The sequence below is a fragment of the Berghia stephanieae genome, chromosome 12, assembly GCF_034508935.2.
Source record: "Berghia stephanieae isolate SIO BIC M18660-M18661 chromosome 12, UCSD_Bste_1.3, whole genome shotgun sequence".
NCBI lineage: Eukaryota > Metazoa > Mollusca > Gastropoda > Nudibranchia > Aeolidiidae > Berghia > Berghia stephanieae.
In genome coordinates this window covers 31,610,209-31,635,208 of record NC_088371.1, presented here as the reverse complement: position 1 = coordinate 31,635,208, position 25,000 = coordinate 31,610,209, and the positions used below count along the sequence as shown (strand labels likewise).

The window sequence follows — 25,000 nt, the reverse complement described above, 5'->3', positions numbered from 1 at the left end:
ACATTTTTTATAAAGACTAGACAACTCTGTTACCGGCCAGGTAATCTTGTTTCACTTACTTGAGTGCAGTGAGAAAATGTGAGTAAAGAGAACCTTTCTAAGGACATTAATTAATGCCGTCCAGTGCCGTCGCCTTCGTAAACTTGATCAGCTCACATTTTATTTTTTATATTATTATAAACCACTCAAAAGTAAAGAAGGGTTTCATTATTGTTACATATCTTTGTTCAATTTATTAGACTCAAAGAAAAACATTAATTAATTATCAAATTAGCGATGTTTGATGCTTTTTTCTGATCTCTTCATAGTAGTTTTCTCTCATCTATACATACTAATTTTTTCATATGGCGCATACTCAATGTCTCAATCGTTTCTATGTTACATGTTTGTGTTGAGAATATTGGCTATTAAGCTTAACTGCTGGTCAAGTAACTTCGCGATGGTTGGTTGGCGAGCGAGCCCGCGATTTCCAGAAGTGGGTGAGAGAGAGTTCTAGAAATGACCTGAGTTTGATACGAATATTTTTGTATTCGTGGATAGCTCACACGGTAGAGCCACGCTCTCACCTGCCAGGCGGAGTTGTCGTACCAATAAGGTCGCAGGTTCAAACCCCACCACCGCCGCGAAAAAATTTTATTCTCTATCGTCTTCTGGCACTTTTCTACTCACTTCATCTCTTGTTGTTACTAATTTTTTCTCTTACATTTCATCATAATAGTTTTTCTCTCTCATCTCTTCATATTAGATTTTATATCTCTTCCCTTCATGGTTGTTTTTCTCTCTCATAGCTTCCTAACAGTTTTTCTCTCTCATCTCTTCATAATATTTTTTCTTCTCTTTTGTCTCTTTATAATAGATTTTCTATCATCCTCATCGCTTCATAGTAGTTTTTTCCCATCTTATCTCTTCATAACATCTCTCTCTTTCTCTTTCTCTCTCTCTCTCTCTCTCTCTCTCTCTCTCACTCTCTCTATCTATCTATCTATCTATCTATCTATCTATCTATCTATCTATCTCTTCCTATCTCTCTCTCATCTTTTCATAATTGTTTTATTCTCACATGTCTTCATAATAGTTTTTCTCTATTATCTCTTCCGAACCTAGAAATACATTGACGTTGACATCTATGGCAAGTGTGGAAAAAAAAGTTATGGACAATTTGGATCGGAACAGGATTTACTGAACAAAACGTACAAATTCTACTTGTCATTTGAGAATTCCATCTGTAAAGATTACGTGACTGAGAAGTTTTTCAAGCTCTTCGCCCCCAATTTATACATTATACCCGTGGTTCGTGGTGGTTTCGACTATGGAAAATATTTCCCACCTTATACGTTTATAAACGCTGCAGATTTTGGATCACCGTCCGATCTGGCGACTTTTTTAAAGGACGTGTCGGGTAGTTTTAAAAATTACGTGAAGTACTTGGAGGCAAGAAACATGTACTTGGGGATACCATGGGTGTATAAACATCGTAAATGGGTATGCAGCGTTTGTGCCGCCTTGCACCAAAGTGGAAACGCCGAAATATCACGTTTTAAGGATTTCGGCCAATATTTCGCAAAGGGCATATGTCACTCGCCTGACATGAGCTGGAGAAAATAGCTACGTACTTACTTATTTCTTGTGACTATGGGCATGCTATGAATGTGAATGGATATGTGGTGCTTGTGCTGCCTTGCACCAAAGTGGAAAAGTCTAGATTTAGGTTTTAATACTGAAAAGGTTAAGCCAAAAAAAAAGAGTAGGTATAAACGACAAAAGCTTAGGATGTCTATGTGAGCAGTCAGTATATGAAGAAAATAAAGCAAATTATGTTGCATCGACACGAAGAATATACTAATCGGCCCTTGAGCTGGGAACAGAAGAGAAGTAAACACTTTAAAATTCTAGGAGAAATTGATATTTCGTCTGTCTCCTGACGTCGGCCTAGGGCCGAAATGTTGTTCTACGTGCGTAACCGTAGTAAATTAATACCCCGATTCTCCCCTTTATTACTACTACTCGCACACTACTTTTGGGTAGTTAATGTGAAATTGAACGATGCTATGCTAGAGTACATTCCAGGACAAAGTGTCCCAATCTAGATTGGTCCTAAAGAGGGTAGTGTATAGTTCATAGTCTGATGCTTCACTATATCACCTCCTATGCACTACTTCTTGGTTGTCTCTACTTATCAGAAATTTCTGAATTCAGACAAGGCTAAATTAATCCCTGAAGAACTAAGAAATATTGCAGTGCCTCCTCTACTAAAGTCACAACAAGACCTTGACAGCCTCAAAACTCTGGCCCATGACCGTGACCAATGGAAACAACTAACAACATGGATGAAGAGAGCAGCTTTAGTCATCGACTATGACTGAATCACACAATTTTCAACAAGTGTCGTTCGGACTGCGAGGCTTACTACTACTACTACTACTACTACTACTACTACTACTACTACTACTACTACTACTACTACTACTTCCACTACTACTACTACTACTACTACTACTACTACTACTACTACTACTACAACTGCTGCTACTACTACTACTACTACTACTACTACTACTACTACTACTACTACTACTACTACTACTACTACTACTACTACTACTACTGTTACTTCTACTACTACTACTTTTGGGTAGTTCATTTGAAAGTGAACGGTGTTAGCGTACACTCCAGGACCAAGTGTATACTCATCAATTCGGTCGTAAAGAGTTGAATTCAGTGTAAATCAGTATCATATACTGACACTTCCAAGTTCACTACTTTTGGGTAGTTAATTTGAAAGCAAACAGTATTAGAGTACACTCCAGACAAAACGTTCCCTCGCGAATTTTGGTCGTAAAGAGGGCAGTACAGTGTATAAAATAAATCCCCTCGACCCAAAGGATTGGAGTTATTGGTGCGTACAAGTCTGACTGACTGAATGAGACGTGGATGTGAAGCTGTCGAATTAATTTGCAAGGGAGTTGCCATTAAGTATTCTTAATATCGAATCGACGGCGGGGTTTGACTCTTTAGCCTCCGAGTCCAAGATGATAATGATTCTAATTTTTCTGATGGATGTAATCGTTTGATGTGGGTTGAAACAAGTGTTCACAATTTCCATTAAATACAGGTGTATCTGTAGGAGGTGGAGGCAACAGAGATTTGGTTTCTTAGAAGGATTTTTAAAATCTCAAGGACAGAGAAGAAAAATAATGAAGAAGTATTAGAGTAAGCTGAAACTAAAAGGTTACTAATTCGTCCAATAAGAAAAAGACAAATGCAATTTTTAGGGCACCTAAACAACATAAATGTATTGAACATCTTGCTCTCACAGGAAAGATAGAAGGTAAAAAGAGTAAAGGTAGACCAAGAAAAACATATTTAAATTGTTTGAACAGCTGGATGACAAAGAAAGAGAAGAGTAATATTAGTTTCTTGAGGTTATCTGATCAGAGAGATGAATGGCGTACCATGATCACCGATGTCTGGCACAGACTTGGTACTTGAAAAAGAGAAGAAGGCAGTTGTATCTCAAATGGAACGAGTCGGTTGACCAGAGAACTTGTTCAAATTGATTTGCCACAATTTGGTTTCCCTTGTAGATAAAGTCCACACCGTTTATGCCTTCTTTTCATCTGAATATGACATTGATTGAGCATTGATTTTAGCAATGATGTGGGCGTATATTATAACCCCTTGCTCTTGACATCAGGTGAAGGAAGGCGTATATCCCTTGCTGCAGTCTTGACACCATGTGTGGTCCTATATCCCTTGCTCTACACATACATCTCAGTCATAGGTTTTTTTTTAATTTGTTTGTTGGGGGTATTTTGGTGGGGTTTTTTTTTGTTGGTTATTTATTTATTTGTATTAAGATTATGTTTATATGAAATGAATTAATGTGATTCGCATTCTGAAACAAGGAAAATGTATTTTTTACATCATATTTTCATAATGTTCTTATACATCTTTTGTGCCATACTATATTGATCCAGTTTAACGGTATCACCATTCCATTAGTGAAAACGTGTTTTACTTGTTATGTTGATAAAGGGGGAACCCGAAACGTCAACAGTATCTGTCTTAGTCTAATAAATTGAAGCTTACAATTCAATACTTCTTTTTATTTTTTTCAATAACAATTTATGACGTCAAATTATTACGAGTAAAATTTCACTAAAATTAGACTCTGAATAAAGCAGCATTATTTAAATGTATAATAGGGGGTCCCGAGGGTTCAGCTGGTAGAGCACTCGCTTCACACTCAAAATTACCGAGATCAATCCCGGGCGCAGTCGAGATTTCTTCTGATTCCCTCCCCCCCCCCCCCCCCCCAAGTCCACCCAGCAATGTGATTAGGTTGATAAGTCTGTTAGATCTGGCGGAAAGTGCTTTGCGATTGACCAGCGTCCTATCCAACGGATAGCAAGCCATTGCTATTGTCTGTTACACGTTATAGAAACCGGGATAACTTCCAGCTCTATGGGCCTAAAGGCTCCAAAGCACAAAACTACTACTACTATTTAAATGTTCATGACATGTCTTTTCAGTCATCGCCAGGACTGTGTGTTACATGAGTTTGGTTTGTTGTGTGTTGTTGCTTGTTGAAGTGGTTCCGTAGGTTTGTAGTTGATTAGTAACTACTTTCGGCGATGTGGACAAGTATTTTACATCTCATTTTTCGTGTTGAGTGTGGCTTCACGAGGGAGTTTGATTATATCATATTTCTCTTCCAGGCATAAGCTACATTGTTTTGATGTTGGTGTGTATCCTGTTGCCTTAGATATAATTTTCCATGAAATGTTGTGGTCTAGTTTGTTGTCTTTTAATTTCCAAATATATTCGCTGAGTTTTGTGGATGTTTTTTGTTAGTGTTTCTAAATGTTGAGGTGTGGAGGTTGTATCTTGTTTTGAAATTATTTTCCGTTAGTCCTACATAATTTTCTTGCTTTTTGTTTTAGTTTCGGTGACTGTGGCTTGGCAAATTAAACTTGATTCTAAACATTATTTGTTTAGCGGGCAATGTTCCTTATTTCTGCAGTTGCATTTTCTGGTGGGTGAGTTTTGCTCTTGTCGGTGGTTTATTAATATTATTTTTGTTGTGGCTTGAAATTATTTGTTCTATGTTGCTCATACACGAGTAGCTTATTTTTATGGTATTCCTGTTGATAATTTTATGTAGCTTGTGGTTTTTTGGAAAGTGTGTATCAATTAACTTCAGGAACTGCTGTCCAATGTTTGTGCTGACGTTTTTGTCGATAGGTGGGTTGAACCAAGTAATATGTCGTTTTCTTGTTTTGCGTTCTTCACTTGTGTGTTGAGGTTTATATGAGAGGGGGGCGTCTTTGTATTCAAATGGTGTGTTGTATCCGCTTTTTGTGAGTGCTTCTTTGTAGGGGGTGGCTGCGACGTCGAATATCTCTTTGTTTTCCGAAAGTTTGCTCACCCTCAGTGCTATGTTTTTTGGTATGTTTTCAATGACGGAACTGGGGTGGTTGCTGGTTTTATTAATGTAGCTAATGGTGTTGTTTGGTTTTCTGAACGGTTGGAATGAATTGGATTTTATGTCGAATGTGATGTCGAGGAAGTCAACTGTTTTTTTATTTGCTTCTATCCTGATTTTCAAATTGTTGTTTTGGAATATTTTGAAGATTTGTTTTTTGATGTTTTCGTTCGCTCTTGGTCGTTTGTTGGTTTGTAGGAAATGCTGTCATCTTTATAGAGGGCGATGTATGTGTGTGTATGTTGCAGTTGTAACAGGATGTAGAGTCCGACCATTTCGCATGTTTCAGCACCATCGAACGAACCCATTGTTACGTCGAAATCATTATGTCGCTTTGTCCACGGCGTGTTGTCATAGTATAGTGTGCTGTGCTTGGTATGTTTGATGATGTGTTTTCCTCTTCTGTGATGTTGGTGTATTTTGCTGCGAATTCCAATGTTTTGTTTAGTAAGTCTGGGGTGATGGAGTGGTAAAAATCGCAAATATCGAAAGAGAGGAAGGTGCAATTTTCTTTGTTTTAGATATTTTAAAACCATTCAATGACTTCATCGGTGTTTTTCCACTGGTTGATTTAAGTTGCTTCTTTGACGTGGTCGTGTTGTTTTCTACAGGAGTAGTTTACCTCATAATATTGAGTTTTTGCCTGTCAATATTGATTTTTTAGATATGAAATTGTGCTTTAATGATAATGGTGTTGTGGTAGCGTTTGTTGTTGTGGTGGTAGTGATTATGATGTGGTATTGGCGGTTACAGTAATGGTAGAATAGTTTTTAATATAGCGCAATATCCACTAAACGTGCTCAAAGCGCTTTACAAGGGGTCCCTTGTCGACAGCAACATTTAACATGTATGACGGGACATGACGCCTGTGAGGCGAAATTACATTTTTTTTTTTGGACAGGGACAATGCTGTTAACGGCCAGGTACTCATTTTACACCTTAGTACGATGAGAGAATGTGAGTAAAGAACCTTCTCCAAGGATCCAACTATGCGCCAAGCGTAATAGTAGTAATGATTATGACGTGGAAGTGGTGTCGACAATCAAGAGCAAAATATGAACCATTTTAGCAAAGAGAAATTACATTAATTTGATTGCTTTAAAGCAACTGTGCTCCTAGTAAAGACCTTAGCTTGATTCTTCTATTGAGTGCGGAACCTAAAGAGCCGCGGCGAGGCAGGTGTGACGTTGAACATTTTGTCCCATTAACAATGGGTCTCTTGAACATCACCCTAACTACTTAACAGTTCTACATGTATCACAGAGTGTACACTTGTATTCATTTTTTAGCGTACTCAGTGGCCATATTGTGACAAAAATCTGGCCTCATCTTGTTCTCCTCAAACACAAGAACAAGAACAAGCGCAAAAACATTCTATTGATAATTGTGGAAACACAATCATTTGAACCCATCAGCAAATGGAAAATATTGCAATAAAGCTGGTTACCGTTATTGGGTGATTCTTTTTAAAAAATGCACTCAAGCACAATTTCCTGGAACTCCCGGCGACGTGAAAAACAGTTCGAAGAAACCACAACAAAGGCCATTTCTGATTAAGGATTCGTGCAAAAAGATGGTTGTCTTGTTAGTCCCCTCCAAACTGGACTATTGCAATTCCTTGTTGTTTGGTGCTACAAAGGAAAACATGAATCAGCCCCCCCCCCTCCCCCCCCCCCCCCCCCAAATGATCCAGAACAGTGCGGTACGACTCATAATATTTCAAAAAGGATAAAAGGGACGAAGCCACTCCGCTTTTGCGGGAGCTACATTGGCTGTCTGTTCTGAACGTGTGAAATACAAAGAGTTATTCGGGACATTATAGAATAAGTCGTTAAAAAATCCGTGTGTTAAGAAAATCGTGTTCGAGGAAACCGTACTCAAAATTGAGCTTCAAAAATTGAGATTTATATAGCGCAATATCCACTAAATGTGCTCAAAGCGGTTTACAAAGGGTCCCTGACCAACAGCAACATTTAACATATAGGACGGGACATGACGCCTGTTAGGCGATATTACAATTTTCCGGACAAAGACAACGCTGTTAACGGCCAGGTACTCGTTTTACACCTGAGTACGGTGAGAGAATGTGAGTAAAGAGCCTTTTCCAAGGACTCAACTATGCGCCGAGCGCAAAGCTCGAACCCGGGACCTTCCGATCCGAAAGCTAGTTTCATACCACTAGACCACATAGCCGTACTCGAGTGAGGTAGAATAAATTTATTTGTTTGTTTTTGAGTGTTTTACGGCGGTTGCGACACATTTAGATCATTTCAGCACCAGTTAAAGGAAGACAGTGAGAGAGTCAAAAAAGTGAATAATTTTACAATTCAAATCAGATAAGAACAAATAAAACAAAGGGGAATGGTTCAAATAGGGAACATATGTAGATTTCATGAGCACACCATCAGTGTGCTTAGTTTGAGATCACCTACAAGTCCCATCCTGACACAAGCACATGTCCCCGAAATATTTAAAACAAAAAATCTAACAGTACATAACAAAGAGATAATTTACAAGGAAAAATACATTATCTCCTAAATCTATAACTATACATTTGAATACTGTTTCTCTCCCACTCAAGTGCTCGGCCAGGGCCAAGACAGAACTAAATAATCCCATTCCAAGACAAAGACATAACGCAACTCGAAAAGCAGATATTGGGGATAGAAGACACAGTGTGACCTCCTGGCCACCATGGGGCAGAATAACTTTCATGATCAATAAACTGAATCAAAGCTTGTAGTCATGACCATTTTTGAAAAAAAAAAATAGATCATGGCTTTTCATATTTTTAAAAACTATGTTCAAACACTTCGATACGCCTACTTTAAATAAATATATACTAATATCATGAAAATTTAATTCAGATTTCTCAGCATTTGACAAGTTAACATGGAATGCGCGAACTCATGAGTTGCCACATAAGATGTCTTATTTTTGTGGTCTTAATATGAATCCAATCTAGTACGACCGCAATGCGAACACACTGCCCTCTCCTCCTAATGCGCGTCAATCCCTGAGATACAATCAGTAATGTATCTTCTTGGGTGAGTCAAAAAGTAATGGGACTAATCTCCTACTGAGTTCATTTTATTCCATATAACGTCATATCTCGCTCAATACATGTACTCTCGAAGCCAAAAGTTGAAAATTTTAATTCCATCAAAATTATTTTGAAAAGATTATGGCAGTTAAAAATGGATGCCTCTATGGATGTCGGTCAGCGACACAGAGCTGTCATTGGATTTCTTGTTCTCGAATGAGAAAACTCGAGTCATATTTTCAAACGCCTTGAGAAAGGCAGGCATTAGGTAGAAGCAGTGTTTTCAGGTGGGTTGAACGTGTATATCGCCAATTAGAATAAAATGTGAAACCAACCACCACCAACACACAATCTGACACCCTCTCAACCTTGTCTTTATCTGACAAGATTCGTGACGGTCGTCCTTCAAGCAGTGTCATCTCAGTAAATCAAATAAAAAGAGAAGCATTGATCAAATCTGACAGAAGAATATCACTTGATGAGATGGCAGGAGACTTTGAAATCAGTCATGGAAGTGCACACTATCTCGTTAAATCCTTGAGATTCTCAAAGGCCTGTGCTTATCGGGTACCTAGGCAGTTGACTCCAGATCACATGCGTGAAAGAGTGAATTGCTCCGGCTAAGTGGGACAGATGGTAGCCTTTTTCAGTAGAAGAATCACTGGAGATGGAATCTGGGCTCATTATTATGTACTTGAGTCGAAGGGACAATCAATGGAATTGGAATGGCGCCATCCCTTTTTCCCCAGGGACTGAGATATCAGTTGGAAAACTTATAGCAACAGTGTTTTGGGACATTAGAGGTGTGAACCTCGTCGATTTCCTACCACGGGGTGCCACTGTCAACTCTAAGCTGTACATACAGACTCTAAAGCAGCTGAAAGCAAGAATTCGCTGAGTCAGAGCATCTAGTTGAACGGTGTGTTGTGACGATGCTACCAGGCGGGTTCATGACGGTGCACGAATGCGGACCGGACTTTGCTGATTGGGTCGATCGTCATAACATAGTAGTGTGAGAACCACAAGAGGCTACTACTGCTGAGTCAGACCGGATTTGGAGTAGATGGAAAGAGTTCTGTTTCTTCATGACCACACAAGCGCCAGGACAAGGGAGGTAATCGCATCATTTGATTGGACAGCGCTGTCTCACCCTCTTTATTCAACAGACTTGACACCCTCGGGACAATCGTCTTACCCTTCTTTTTCTCATTATCTTTTTCTCCTCATCCTCCCCTCCTCCTCTTCACTCTCATCTTCCTCCTTCTCCTTCATAATCATCATCATCATCATCATCATCATCATCATCATCATCATCATCATCATCATCATCATCACCATCATCATCGTCGTCGTCGTCGTCGTTGTCATCATCATTTTCTTCTTCTTCTTTTTCTTCTTCTTCTTCTTCTTATTATTATTATTATTATTATTATTATTATTATTATTATTATTATTATTAGTAGTAGTAGTAGTAGTAGTAGTAGTAGTAGTAGTAGTAGTAGTAGTAGTAGTAGTAGTAATAGTAGTAGTAGTAGTAGTAGTAGTAGTATTATTGTTATTATTATTATTATTATTATAATTATCATTATTATTATTATTTATTATTATTATTATTATTATTATTATTATTATTATTATTCTCTCAGTCTTGTAGATGATGATGACCACAAAGATTACGATGACAATGAATGATTTTTGCAATAAAAATGCCAGTAAAAAGCAAAGCGAAAATATAGTATGTGCAGTACTATTTTATATCTATTATTACTTTTCCTTTTTGATTTTTCTCCCAATGTCATAATTTCATGGCGTATTATGTTTTTATTTTTGTTATTGTTTTGATGTAGTTCTATAAAAATGTGTGATGCTCTGTGTTTAGACAAAATACCCAAAACATCCGCCAGCCAAATTAAACATACCAACACACAACACTGTGCGTAACCTTTAACGTTTATGTTCTGATTGGTCTGTTGGGTACACGAATGGAATTCCAAAGAGCAAGAGTGTAGGAACCGTATATTTATCAAATTAATATATAAAGTGTCGCTATTGGTTCTTGGTTATATATTTTATACATTTTTGTGCATTTTCATATATATATATATATATATATATATATATATATATATATATATATATATATATATATATATATATATATATATATATATATATATATATGTATTTATGTATACATTGTCGATATAGGTTCTCAAATTTGTGTTTATACATTTTTATGCATGCCACGTCTGTAAACGAATTTCCATTTTTTGGGATGAATAAAGTATATATTATTATTATTACTATTATTATTATTATTATTATTATTATTATTATTATTATTATTATTATTATTATTATTATTATTATTATTATTATTATTATTATTATTATTATTATTATTATTGTTATTATTATTTTAGTAACTTAGTGAGAATTATTCATCAACAGGCTTTTAAAAATTTTACAAAGAGCAAAGCGAAATCAACTCGTTCCTTCAATTCTCAGTTATGTACACCCTTGGTGTTTTTCCTGCCAGTTGTTGTGTGTCGTTGTGGGGGCATAATATTTCCCCCAAGACCGAGTACGTTCAAGTCTTTCCATACACGAGAGAGTTATTCCATACGTTTCATTTAAGTCTGTACTTTCATGGAATTACACACGTTTATTGTCAAAACGGTCATTCTGAAGAAAAGTGGGCATACTTCCATATTTGTTACAGTGAATGACATAATCAGTCGGATGGTGAAAAGGTTTGAACTGAGATATTGCCAAGATTAGTTAGAAGGTCAATTTTTTTAGTTCTTGTCATAAATGATTAAATCAACCCTTTTTCTACATCTTCTGGAAACATCAAAATTTAATTTCACTTCTAAATATTTTTACAGCTAGTCAAGTTGCAAAAGTATGAAATTTAAGAAAGGTTGCTGGATACCTTTCCCATACATCTGACCATAACTTCATGAACAATCAACCGATCTACTTCAAATAAAGATCAAAATGCTCTGAGCATGGGGAGCATATTATTTTAGAAAAAAAATTTAAATGCAAATCCAAAATGTTCACCTTCAGACTGATTATGTCATGCACTGACACATTTGTAAATTTTCTGTGGTTGGTCATGTATTGTTCTAATAATTTTGATTTCATTCTGTTGTGAAACCTATAACTTTCACATTTGCCACTCTGTGGACACTCTGAGTACAAATGGCATTATCATTATGCAAACCTAAAACGGAGCAAGACAAATCCTGGAGCTTTGGATTAATTAATTGAGCTTTAATTGAGCTTTTTTATGTAGCGCGATATCCACTAAATGTGCTCAAAGCGCTTTACAAGGGGTCCCTGGCCAACAGCAACAGCTAACATTTAGGACGCCTGTTAGGTGATGTTACATTTTTTCGGACAGAGACAAAGCTGTGAACGGCCAGGTACTCAATTTACACCTGAGTACGGTGAGAGAATGTGAGTAAAGAGCCTTCTCTAATTAATCTACCTATTGATGCATTGCGTTTATCTAAAAAGCTCATAACATACGCCAGCCAGATATAACGTATCAAATACACAAAATTCTGTGCAACTTTGAACGTTTATAGATAGTATGCGCTTGGCTAATGAGTTCACAACCTTACCATCCGGAAGTATAACGGACCAACACACAAAACTCTGTGTAACCATAAACATTTATAGTCTGGTTCATACAGTTTAGTGAAAAGAACTCATAAACGGGGATGGCAAAAAACAATAACAAAGACTTGAGTGACGTCATCTTCGTTCTGTCTATAGTCTGATTGATACAATTTAATGAGAATTATTCATAAAAAAGCTTGGCTAAAATCAATAACAAATAAGTGAGTGACGTCAATTTCGTTCTATCTATACTAACATATTGCTATAATACGTCGTTACCAAGAGTTGAAAGTGTAAACATTTATGGCAACTTTCACCATTATTGTTCGGGCCACTTTTGGCAACTTTTTGACATAAATTGCGACAAGCGCAGGTGGTACTGAAATAATGAAAACCGAACAGAATAAACAAAGACACATAAGCACACAATGTATTTGACATAAGTATTGTACCCTCAATTTTATTCAATTCATAAACCCGACATAGATAAGTTTTAACAGAACGGAAAACATTTAAGATTTGAAATAAATATTATGTCGATTCGTTAACAACGCACTCATCTCTCTTACCTTTCACGTCATAGAGAATTTTGCCGTACTCTCGAAAAACACATTTTTTAAATATTGGCCAGAGAATTGAGCTTTGAGCTTTTTTATATAGCGCAATATCCGTTAAACATGCTCAAAGCGCTTTACAAAGAGTTCCTGGCCAACAACAACACTTAACATTTAGGACGAGACATGACGCCTGTTAGGCGTTATTACAATTTTTTAGAACAGAGATTATCTCTCTCTCTCTCTCTATCTATCTATCTATCTATCTATCTATCTATCTATCTCTCTCCCTATCTCTCACTCTCTCTCTCCCATTCTCTCTCACTTTCTCTTTCCCCCTCTCTCTCTCTCCCCCTCTCTCTCCCTCTCACTCTCTCCCTTTCTTCTCCCTCCCTCTCTCTCCCATTCTCTCTCTCCCTCCCCCTCTCTCTCTCTCTCTCTCTCTCTCTCTCTCTCTCTCTCCCTCTCTCTCCCTCTCACTCTCTCCCTTTCTTCTCCCTCCCTCTCTCTCCCATTCTCTCTCTCCCTCTCTCTCTCTCTCTCCCATTCTCTCCTCTCTCTCTCTCTCTCCCTCTCACTTACTCTCTCTCTCTCTCTCTCTCTCTCTCTCTCTCTCAATGTATAATCCAAGCTTTGAAAAGGAACCCTGTTAGAATCCATTTGTTGTGGCTTGCATGGAAAGCAAACGATATAAAATTTTATTCAAAAATCAAACAAACAAAAAACAAAAACAAAAAGACAACAACAAAAGAAAACAAACCACCACCACTAACAACAACAACAACAACAACAATAACAAACAAACCAAAATAAAAACATCATTAACACCAAAATAATAATAAAATAAATAAATAAGACGAAATGCATTCAATAAATAATAAGGCAAGGGATAACGTAGTATTTATTAATGAGTCAAGCCATGACGATGAAAAAAAAACAAGATTAATGCCCTTACTTTATCTGCACTGCTGATGGGAGGACACACAATATTCAAGTACTATAGAACAGACTGGATGGGAGGACACACAATATTCAAGTACTATAGAACAGACTGGACGGAAGGACACACAATATTCAAGTACTATAGAACAGACTGGATGGAAGGACACACAATATTCAAGTACTATAGAACAGACTGGATGGGAGGACACACAATATTCAAGTACTATAGAACAGACTGGATGGGAGGACACACAATATTCAAGTACTATAGAACAGACTGGATGGGAGGACACACAATATTCAAGTACTATAGAACAGACTGGATGGGAGGACACACAATATTCAAGTACTATAGAACAGACTGGATGGGAGGACACACAATATTCAAGTACTATAGAACAGACTGGATGGGAGGACACACAATATTCAAGTACTATAGAACAGACTGGATGGGAGGACACACAATATTCAAGTACTATAGAACAAAATCCTGATCCGAGGGTGGCGGGTCATCATTTACGTGCCGGCATTTTAAAAAACGTAAATAAGCACCTAGGAGTCCTGATCTAGGCTATGTGGTCTATTTGGTATGACACTAGCCTTCGGACAGAACGTCCTGGGTTCGAGTCCCGCTCTGAACGGTGCATAGTTGAGTCCTTGGAAAGGCTCTTTACTCACATTCTCTCACCGTGTAAAATGAGTACCTGGCCGTTAACAGCGTTGTCTATGTCGGGAAAAGAATTGGAACATCGCCTAACAGGCGTTAAGTCTCGTCCTACATTAAAATTTAAGTGTTGCCGTTGGCTAGGAAACTTTTGTAAAGCGCTTTGAGCACGTTTAGTGGATAGTGCTCTACATAAAAGCTCAAGCTTTTAATGTTTCTTTTTAAGTGATTGAGTTTTATCTCTTGACTTTAAAAATAAAGAAGCAGAAACTTATATTTTCTATTTCTGACAATTTTCCCTTTTGTCATAATAGCAGATCAACTGTTTGGGTAGAATCGCCATGTGCTTATGTGTAAGTTTGATAACCCAAATTGATATGGCTCACTCATTTGGTGTTCTGACATGGCGGTTTTTTACAACAAATAAATCCCAAATTTTGCAAGCTAAAAACAGCAAAATTTTCACCAAAAAATTGCGAGTAATATTCCTAAAAATCCATAATTAGTTCATGAAAAAGAAAGGTTTTTGTTTGTTTTTAAGGGTTTCACGGCGCTTGCAATAAATGCAAGGTCATATCAGCGCCAGTAAAAAGGAAGAAAATGGAATAGTAAAAAAGAAACTACTCTTGATTAATTATCTTTCACGTTCTACACGAGCTATCAAATTAAAAGAAAAAAAAATCGTCTTTTTTTCGCCTTTTTTTTTTGTTAGCAAATTCTTGAAAATTTGCAAAAAAAAAATTGCAGATTTTGGGGCTGCAATACAAATCAGTGATATTTTGCGCCCGCACGCGATGCAAAAAAACTGCCATGCCAGGTTGTTATGGAAATACTCTCAAACCAAACCACGATATTCTCCATAATAACAACGCGGAAACAATCCAATAATAAGGAACAAAAGTATGGCGTAAAAACCGGTTCCTGTCACGTTGAAAGTGCAAAATCGACTTCCGGAGGTAGTGTAATGGATCCTCTGGTTTCGGAATGATGGGGTGTTATTCTCTAGTCTAAATATATCTTGGTCGTCAATAAAAAAAAAACATCTATTTTCTCTCTTTTAGGTCCAGTAATCCTTAGAATGCTACTAAAATAGTTATGTCACCGAACGAGACAACATATTACCTATTATCATTTGTCCGCCGAAGGATTGGTAACAATAATAATAATAATAATAATAATAATAATAATAATAATAATAATAATAATAATAATAGATCTTTATTGTCCATAAATATGGCAATTTGTCATTTAGTTACACTTGTCATAACGTTATATGATAACTATAACATTGAACAGACACCTCACTCCTACCCATTCTCTCTCTCTCTCTCTCTCTCTCTCTCTCTCTCTCTCTCTCTCTCTCCCTCTCTCTCTTCCTCTCTTTCTTTAACGCATGCGACATACACAACATTAACATATTCATTTCATTTTCAATTCGTTACATTCTTGGCAATTCAACACCAAATATTATCATCATTATCAATTGGTCACTTCATCTAGCCTAACATTAAACAAATTAATCAGTCAATCAGTCAACGCATGAATCCTTGGTTTTGCTGTACCATATGAAATATTCAACATTTTTATTGCTGATAGAATGAACGTTGATTTATACTTGTTAGTTCCACATTTAATCTGACAAAAACTTCTCCCAGATGGCAAAAGACCAAATTCATGGTATAAAATATGTTTTTTTATTGTTGGTAATTGAGAATGCTTTCCTTTCTATTGCTTTTCCATGAATTCTTTCTACTTCATCAATAGGATGGTTTATTATTTTTGATGCCTCTTTGTAATTCTAAATCATCATACAACGCTTTATATAATATTAAGCGAAGGATAGGTCTTCAATCAACAAATCGCGAAATAAGATGAAATAAGTGGTGCACTTTTGTGTCGGAAGTAAACAAGGCCGCCGCCATTTCGATTTCCTTGAGACAAAAACATTGATACGAACGATTTTTCCGAGGATTTGAAGCAGAACTCTAAACTTTAAAGTTTGAAGTACATACCATTCATTAATACGAACAATCATACAACGTTTAATACGTAAATGAGTGAAATGTTGTCATGAAACAAATAAATATCAAAAGAATTCATCACATAGGTGTAACTGTGCGTCGCTATTCAGCGCCGCCATTTTGAAAAAAAAACAATGATTTTGGAACTGGAAGTATAGAAGATGTGACGTCACGATTTTCTTCCCGATTGCGTTCGGCTGTCAGACCTGCAATGTGTACGCACCTAGGTCACAATACAAAGTTGAACACATTGATCCATCTTTTTTTTTCATTTGGCGCTTGCCTCACTTTGAAAATAACACATAAATTAATTTCTACACATCATAACACAATATCCAATCAATTAAAGTTTCAATAAAACTTATGAGACAAATTAAATGTGTATGTAGTTTATATAATTTATTCACAGTCATCACTTTATGTCGTTTGGTGCATCCCAGCACGGTCTGCTATGCGAATATTTGATGACGTCGTGAATCACTTGCCTTTTGAATCCTCCTGTATGCATCTTCTCGCAGAAGTCACACCAGTCCATCTTCCTGTTCAAGATAGCAAATCGATCCTTGTCTTTGTACATCTTACCAAGTCTTACCGGATCTTTTGACAATCCTATTAAGTAGAACGCTAACTCTTTAGCACTGGCAAAATTTGCGGCATTGATAAGAATATTTTTGGGGAAGTGCTTGTTGTATTCAAATCCGCCCCGCACAACTGGAATGACAGGGTATCGATACCGGAATGCTTTGTAGAATTTTTCTGTGACGTATTCTGGGCAAAACGTGTTTTCGAAGGACAGGTAAAATCGGTAGGTTGTGTTGAGGCTTTTCCAGCATTCATCATTGTGACCAGTAGGGCAAACTAGGCTCCCGCATGCTCCATAGATGTCAATGTCGGGAATATATTTCTGGGGGCAGAAGAAATAAAGAAATAACATTACTTTATATTATAGATGTATGTATATTGATTTCAAGAAAAGATCTCAACGTAAAAGTCGTAAAACGTAAAATGCTTGTAAGAAGCATTAAAGAAGCATCTACTACTACTACTACTACTACTACTACTACTACTACTACTACTACTACTACTACTACTACTACTACTACTACTACTACTACTACTACTACTACTACTACTACTACTACTACTACTACTACTACTACTACTACTGCTAAAATTAATACTAATACTGCTACGATCACCATCACGGTCATCATCATAGTCATCAACCTCCTGCTCTTCTTCATCCTTATCATCATTATCATTATCATCACTACCATCATTATCATCATCACCACCATCATCACAATCATCATCATTATTATAATTTTCAATGAATTCCTGGAATACTCAAGCATGTCGTCGTAAAGCGACGTAGATCCGTGTTGTACAACGTTACTTCCTTACACACAATGTAAATGTTGCTGCTCGAAGCTCGAAGAAATAAATAACAATGTGAAATTGAATGTAAGCTTCAATTTAATTACGAAAACAGATAAAACGAACGTTTCAGGTTTCCCCTTTATCACTTTCTAAACTGCATTACACAGTCCCGCTCCACCTCCCCTCTTTCCACTTAATTAATTGCGCACCTTTTAGAAATATATATTGTTTTATTTTAATTCGTGCTTCCTTACAAAGATACTATTTCCTACCCGTCAATGTTTTGTTTATTCATTTTAACAAAGCCACTACCAAATTATCTCATTCATCTGTTGTGTTTCATTCATCCTGTTTTGTTGATAAAGGGGAAACGCGAAACGTCCGTTTTATCTGTGTTCGTAATTAAATTGAAGATGACATTCAATTTCACATTGTTATTTACTTCCTTACACATCAACACGAACACGGTTTCATCAAACATACAATTTCCTCGAACTCATTCGAATCTTCCGAATAGTATTAGTAGAATGACGTTTGCTGAGAATTGTGTGATTCAGTCATGGTCGATAAATATGTGACTCTTTGCCTCAAAACGGTATTAAGTCGGAATGATTAAGATGCTGAAAATGGAATTTGTAGCCAGAAATATCATGCTCAAGTTGAGTTTATATGCTTTATTGACGAGAAGGATTATCATATTTTACTGTGCTAATTACCAACGTTTCATGTTTTTGACCATTTTAACTATAATTTGACTTTTTAGCATAATACCGTTTTGAGACGAGGGGTCACATATAGCTGCTATCTCCATCCATGTTGTTAATTGTTTCCATTGGTCACGGTCCTGGGCCAGAGTTTTGAGGCTGCCAAGATCTTGTTGTGACTTTAGTACGGAGGGCATTGCAGTATTTCTTAGTTCCTCTGGGACTAATTCGGCCTCATCTGAATCCAGAAATGTCTGATATGTAGAGAGATCCTGGTTCAGAGTAGTTACTATTGATGTTGGTGGTCTCCCTACATATTTGTTGCCATGAAGGAAATATTCTGTCATTGCAGTTTGGCCTGGGATGTTATCTTCCGAATAGTTTCCTTACTATTCTTTGTCCACGGTTTACTCGAACTATAGTTCATCAAACTTTTTTTTCTGTGCATTTCTTGAGAGGATCGAGGAAACAGTGCTCGATTGTATAGTTAATTTACCTTCATTTCTTCAACGTATTCTTGTCTTTTGGAATTGGTTTTACAATGACTGACCCACCAGGCTGCAGTTTTAGTCTTCCGTTTGGCCGCATCAACTGGAAATATAAAGATATCATTAATATAATATGTACGTACCGACCGTCTCCATCCGATATCCGGATGAACCAGACGTGACCAAAAGTGAATCTCCTTATCAACAATAGGAAAATGGAAAAAAAATAGAGCTTTTATATAGCGCAATATCCACTAAATGTGCTCAAAGCGCTTTAAAAAGGGTCCCTGACCAACAGCGTCACGTAACATGTAGAACAAGACATGACGACGCCTGTTAGGCGATATTACACTTTTTCCGACAGAGACAACGCTGTTGACGACCTGGTACTTATTTTACACCTGAGTATGATGAGAGAATGTGAGTAATGCGTCTTTTCCAAGGACTCAACTATGCGCCGACCGAGGCTCGAACCAAGGACATGATCCGAACGCGAGTGTCATACCACAACGGGTGTCATAGCCATTACGAATACAAACAGCATTTTTCTCATTCAGATTTGCTTTATGTATCACAAAATTTGAAGAAAAAAAATTTGTTATATTTTTTGTTATACTTAAAATGCTATTTTGTAAAGCTTATTTTACGCAACATTAGCATGTCTACTGTGTTGTATTGCGTTTAAAAAATTGAGTTTTGAAATTCAAAACATTTGACATTTTACTTTTTCGCTTCTTAAAATTTTATATAACTTCTTCTTAATAAACTAGAGCATTTATATAGCGCAATACGCACTAAATGTGCTCAAAGCGCTTTACAAAGGGTCCCTGGCCAACAGTAACACTTAACATGTAAGACGCGGCATTACGCCTGTTAGGCGATTTTAATTTTTTTTTCGGACGGAGACAATGCTGTTAACGGCCAGGTAGTACTTATTTTACACCTGAGTACGGTGAGATAAAAGATAAAAAATTTAATATGTGACCCTACGCCTCGAAGCGGGATTTGGAAAACAAAGAAAACCGGTTTTAATGTGGAAATGGTCAAAATGATCAAATTTCAGTTATTGGTTGTTTCAGAAACTACATTCATTACATACCACATCAAAGGGCGTGTCTTATCTATCTCAGAGAAAGCGTCACCGTTTCCACAATTTCATGGTTCAACCAATAATGAACTTTAAAAACTGTAAACAAGTCTAGGTTTTCCTCTGACAACCTTACAAATGAATGCTTCTAATTGGTCAACGTTCATCACATGCGCCTGTTGGCCATTAAAATGCCCGGCAATGTGTCATGACGTCAGAACGCATGTGTGTTTGTACATTTTGTTACACATCACGTGATATTATTTCTTTGTCTAGCTGCATTGGTTAATGATCGAGGTGAGGGTCCTTTGTCCCTCTTTCTTTATTCATGAAATTATAGGACATGTCAAGACTTTAATAGGACAACAGTTGCCTAATCTTACACTTACAGAGATTGTTGTAGGATAAACATTTACTTTTAAGTACAAAAACAGAATAGTAAATAGAGCCTTCAACAATTAATGAACTGCCGATGGAAAGGCGTGTAACTAAAAAATGATAGATAGATAGATAGATAGATAGATAGATAGATAGATAGATAGATAGATAGATAGATAGATAGATAGATAGATAGATAGATAGATAGATAGATAGATAGATAGATAGATAGATAGAAGATAATAGATAATAGATAGAGTAGTAGATAGATAGATAGATAGATAGATATAGATAGATAGATAGATAGATAGATAGATAGATAGATAGATAGATAGATAGATAGATAGATAGATAGATAGAAAGATGAAAAGAAGAGAGCTCAAACACACACACACACACACACACACACACACTGAGAGAGAGAGAGAGAGAAAGAAAGAGAGAGAGAGAGAGAGAGAGAGAGAGAGAGAGAGAGAGAGAGAGAGAGAGAGAGAGAGAGAGAAGTTCGTTTTGTCGTGCTTTCTTTGTATACTGAAAGAAGGGGGGGGGGGGGGGAGTCTTTTTAGACAATCAACAATGTGGTGAACGCTAAGAAATCTTGAGAGATTCAATAACATGTTTTTATGTATGTCATTACACAATAAGCCCCACACAATAAGACCCTTCAAACAAATTTAGCTCAAATATCTCTCTCTCTCTCTCTCTCTCTCTCTCTCTCTCTCTCTCTCTCTCTCTCTCTCTCTCTCTCTCTCTCTCTCTCTCTTCACACAAACACAAATATACACACGCACACACACACACACACTACAACCACCCCCACCACATTTTCACCACGACCACTACTACTACAACCACCACTACCACCACCACATCACCACTACTACTACAACCACCACCACCACACCATTATCATTACCACTACTACTACAACCACCACCACCACATCATCATCACTACCTCTACTACTACAACCACCACCACCACATCATTATCATTACCACTACCACTACAACCACCAACACCACATAAATCTCACTACCACCATTACTACAATAACTACCATTAGGTTTTGGAGCTTTACTTCATTTGAAATAAGCAACTTTGAGGTTGTGTTTGGCAATGTGTTGATATATCATAATATAGTTCTAATCAGTTATCTATTTAGATCTATATAATATTTACACAAAATACCAAATACCATCCCAATTCCCTTTTTTGTGTGCGGGAATTCCTCTTTCGGCATTGAACTTCCTCCGTGTGGTGTCTGAAATTCCATTGAGTCAAATTGAAAATTGGCGCCTCTGCAAATTTTACTATTCTCGTCAAATTTTCAATGCCCGTATCTATAAGGAGTTATCTTTGCCCATTGATTTGACTGTGCGTGAAAACGGTGCCTCACGTCAAAGTCGATTTTCTCAAAACTTGGTTTTTACACATCCCTACTTCAAACGGTCATGTCTCGGCAATGCATAATCAGAATTTTATCAATTTGGTATCAATTTTTAAAGCATAAAATAAGCTATGATTGGGTATCAAAACCCCAAAATTGAAAAATCCGACTTAATACTGTTTCGAGGCGGAGGGTCACATATGTGTGCACAAGTCTCATGATTCTGACTATAATTTCAATTTTCACCATCTTGACCGCGTTCTGAGGCGATGGGTCACGCATCATTTGTGACCCTTCGCCTCAAAACGGTATTAAGCTGGGATGGTTAAGAAGTTGAACATTGAATTTATAGCCAGAAATATCAGACTTGTGTTGAGTTTGTATGTTTTATTGAGGAGAATGGATACCATATTCTAGGGTGCTAATACCAACAATTTATATTTTTGACCAGTTTAACGTTTAATTCGGCTTTTAAGCATCTGGTTCGTTCCGACACAATACCGTTTTGAAACGATGGGTAACATTTATGAGGCTATATTCGGGAGTAGGGTAGAAAACTATCGTAAATCGAGTTACGATAGATTTGCACTGAGATATATGGTGTGCGTTGAATTTCCGCGCATCTTGTGCCAAATCGACGTCCCTATCATATTAAAAGCAAAAAAGTTATTCAACAGCAACGAGTAACATGAAGAACGAGATGTGACGCCTGTTTGGCGATATTACAATTTTTTCGACGGAGACAACGCATGTTAACGGCCAGGTACTCATTTTACACATGAGTACCGTGAAAGAATGTGAGGAAAGAGCCTTTTCCAGGGACATATTATCTCACCGTACTCGTATGTAAAATGAGTACCTGACCGTTAACAGAGTGTCTATGCCCCCCCCCCCCCGCCCCCCAAATGTTATATCGCCTAACAGGCGTCATGTCTCATCCTACATTTAAGTGTTGCTGTTGGATTTGGACCCTTGTAAAACGCTTTGGGCACGTTTAGTGGATATTACGGATATATAAATGCTTACATTTTTCAAAAATTATTATAAAATTATAATAATATTATAATATATTGAAAGAAAATATTGAGTAATTTCCCCCTCGACGTGCCTTACTTAATGGGGTTAGAAATTAACGCACCACCTCACTTAATTCCCATTTGCCTTTCTCTAAATTTCTATAACTGTAATCTTATATTCATCGCGTTGTACCTGTTCGCAACGTTGTATTCAAACTAATGAAAGAGAAGACATTATAAATCTACTGGCGTAAGGTCTATTCAAAACACACGGTGGCTTATTTGCCCCCTGATCTATCTACACCGCCCTGTGTTATTGTCGCACAGGCAATGTGTGTAGAAAGTAGAAAACCTCCCATTCTAACCCCTCGGCCCAATGGTTTGGTAAGCCTTCTCCTGCTGAGTTCGGTTGAATGGCCACACCTAATTTTTGAATGGGGTGTTAGCAGTGCTTTTTTAAGATCCAAGGGATCACGCAAAGGATAGGCCAAGTAACTCTAAATCAGGGTGTAGCCAAGTATCTGACGTACTACTTTTCAAAAGCGCATGCACAGTGTGTTGGTTGAAGAACTGAAGACTCATACAAAAACATAATAGTTAAACGCTTGACGTGCATACTACCGTTTTATTGAAGAACACAGTATGTGCTATTTGGTTAACATCGCATATTAACTGTATTTGTAAAACCAGCGGCAGCATTGTATCAACAAGAGGTAAGAGATTAACTATCAAGGGGCATAATCTATATTAAATTTCCATGTGCTTGAGGTCATTGGTCACATTGGAAAATGTGATCAAAGTGACCCACATTGTGAAAAGTGTTCACAGCTTTATTAAATATCTAACATCACGATTGATCATTTTATTCAGCTTGACACATGGGTATGCTTACAACTTTTGTAAACAAAGCAGCGTATTTACATTTGTTAAGAAAAATCAAATGGGAGCGATCTACATTCAGGTTTTCGTCCAAACAAATCATCAATCACATGATCTGTTGCTGTCCAACGATTGGATATTTCTTAGCAAATATAAACACGCTGCTTTGTTTAAGAAAGTTGTAAGTTGCCCCATGTGTCAAGCTGAACAAAATGACCTATCGTGATGTGAGACAGTTCGAAAGCCGTGAACGCTTTTCACTATGTGGGTCCCTTTGAGCACATATTCCAATGTGACCAATGACCTCGAGCACACGGAAATGTAATATAGATCATGCCCATTGTTGCACAGCAACAAATAATATTTGATTGACGACCTGTTGGACGAAAACATGAATATAGATCCCTCCCATTGTTCGGCTAAAATCATTTCTTAAAATGCAAAAACCAAATAAGCTACAACGACCCTGCCGTAATCTGGGAAAACACGTTTTTTGTGCGGCTATGTGCTCTAGTGGTATGACACTCGCTTTCGGATCGGAAGGTCCTAGGTTCGAGCCTCGCGCTCAGCGTATAGTTGAGTCCTTGGAAAAGGCTCTTTACTCACATTCTCTCACCGTACTCAGGTGTAAAATGAGTACCTGGTCGTTAACTGCGTTGTCTTTGTCCGAAAAATTGTAATATCGCCTAACAGGCGTCATGTTCCGTCCTACATGTTAAATGTTGCTGTTAACCAGGGACCCCTTGTAAAGCGCTTTGAGCACATATAGTGGATATTGCGCTATAGAAAGCTCAATTTGAAAAAAAAAAAAAATTTTGAAAACACGTTTTAAAAAATTTGCCCAGAAAACTCGTCCTTCAAATATCAATCGATTATCAGTCGAGTGACCCACATCTTGCCAAAGACTCTAAAACCTCGGACTTCGCGAAGTCGCAGATGTATGACTTGGAAGATATCAGAACACGGAGTAAAAGGGTTAAATTAAATGTAACAAGATATTAGTTCTGCTCTATAGATAGTTCGAAGATGACGTCACTCAGGCCTTTGTTATTGTTTTTGCCATCCGTGTTTGTGAGTTGTTCTCACTAAACTGTATTAACCAGACTATAAAAGTACATGGTTACATAGAGTTTGTGTGTTGGTCCGTTATACTTCCGGATGGCAATGTTGTGAACTCCTTGGCCAAGCGCATTCTATCTATATGCAACGTCTCTCATAATATGATCTTTCGTTAACTCTTCACTTCTTCCAACCCCCCCCCCCCCCCCCCCCCCTTCAAACTTAGGAAACAACCTATCTATGGATAACAAGCTTTTGTAAAATAATAATAGGTTACATA

The 25,000-nt window shown here is 37.2% G+C and overlaps 2 protein-coding genes across 18 annotated transcripts in view; one reads left to right on the top strand and one right to left on the bottom strand.

Annotated features, from left to right (window-relative positions):
• Positions 1–4,091, top strand: part of LOC144958190 (glycoprotein 3-alpha-L-fucosyltransferase A-like) — a 48,646-nt gene extending 44,555 nt beyond the window's left edge. For all 14 annotated transcript variants that reach the window (XM_078889977.1, XM_078889982.1, XM_078889987.1 and 11 more), the window contains one exon: positions 1,105–4,091. In XM_078889977.1, coding sequence (XP_078746103.1) covers positions 1,105–1,605 — 501 coding nt within the window. In that variant the 3' untranslated portion in view covers positions 1,606–4,091. The remainder of the gene's footprint in view (positions 1–1,104) is intronic.
• An 8,496-nt stretch (positions 4,092–12,587) lies between these two features.
• Positions 12,588–25,000, bottom strand: part of LOC144958402 (alpha-(1,3)-fucosyltransferase C-like) — a 26,450-nt gene continuing 14,037 nt past the window's right edge. For all 4 annotated transcript variants that reach the window (XM_078890404.1, XM_078890403.1, XM_078890405.1 and 1 more), the window contains 2 exons: positions 18,920–19,014; positions 12,588–17,243 (listed from right to left, as the gene is read on the bottom strand). In XM_078890404.1, the coding sequence (XP_078746530.1) occupies positions 16,752–17,243; positions 18,920–19,014 (587 nt within the window). In that variant the 3' untranslated portion in view covers positions 12,588–16,751. The remainder of the gene's footprint in view (positions 17,244–18,919; positions 19,015–25,000) is intronic.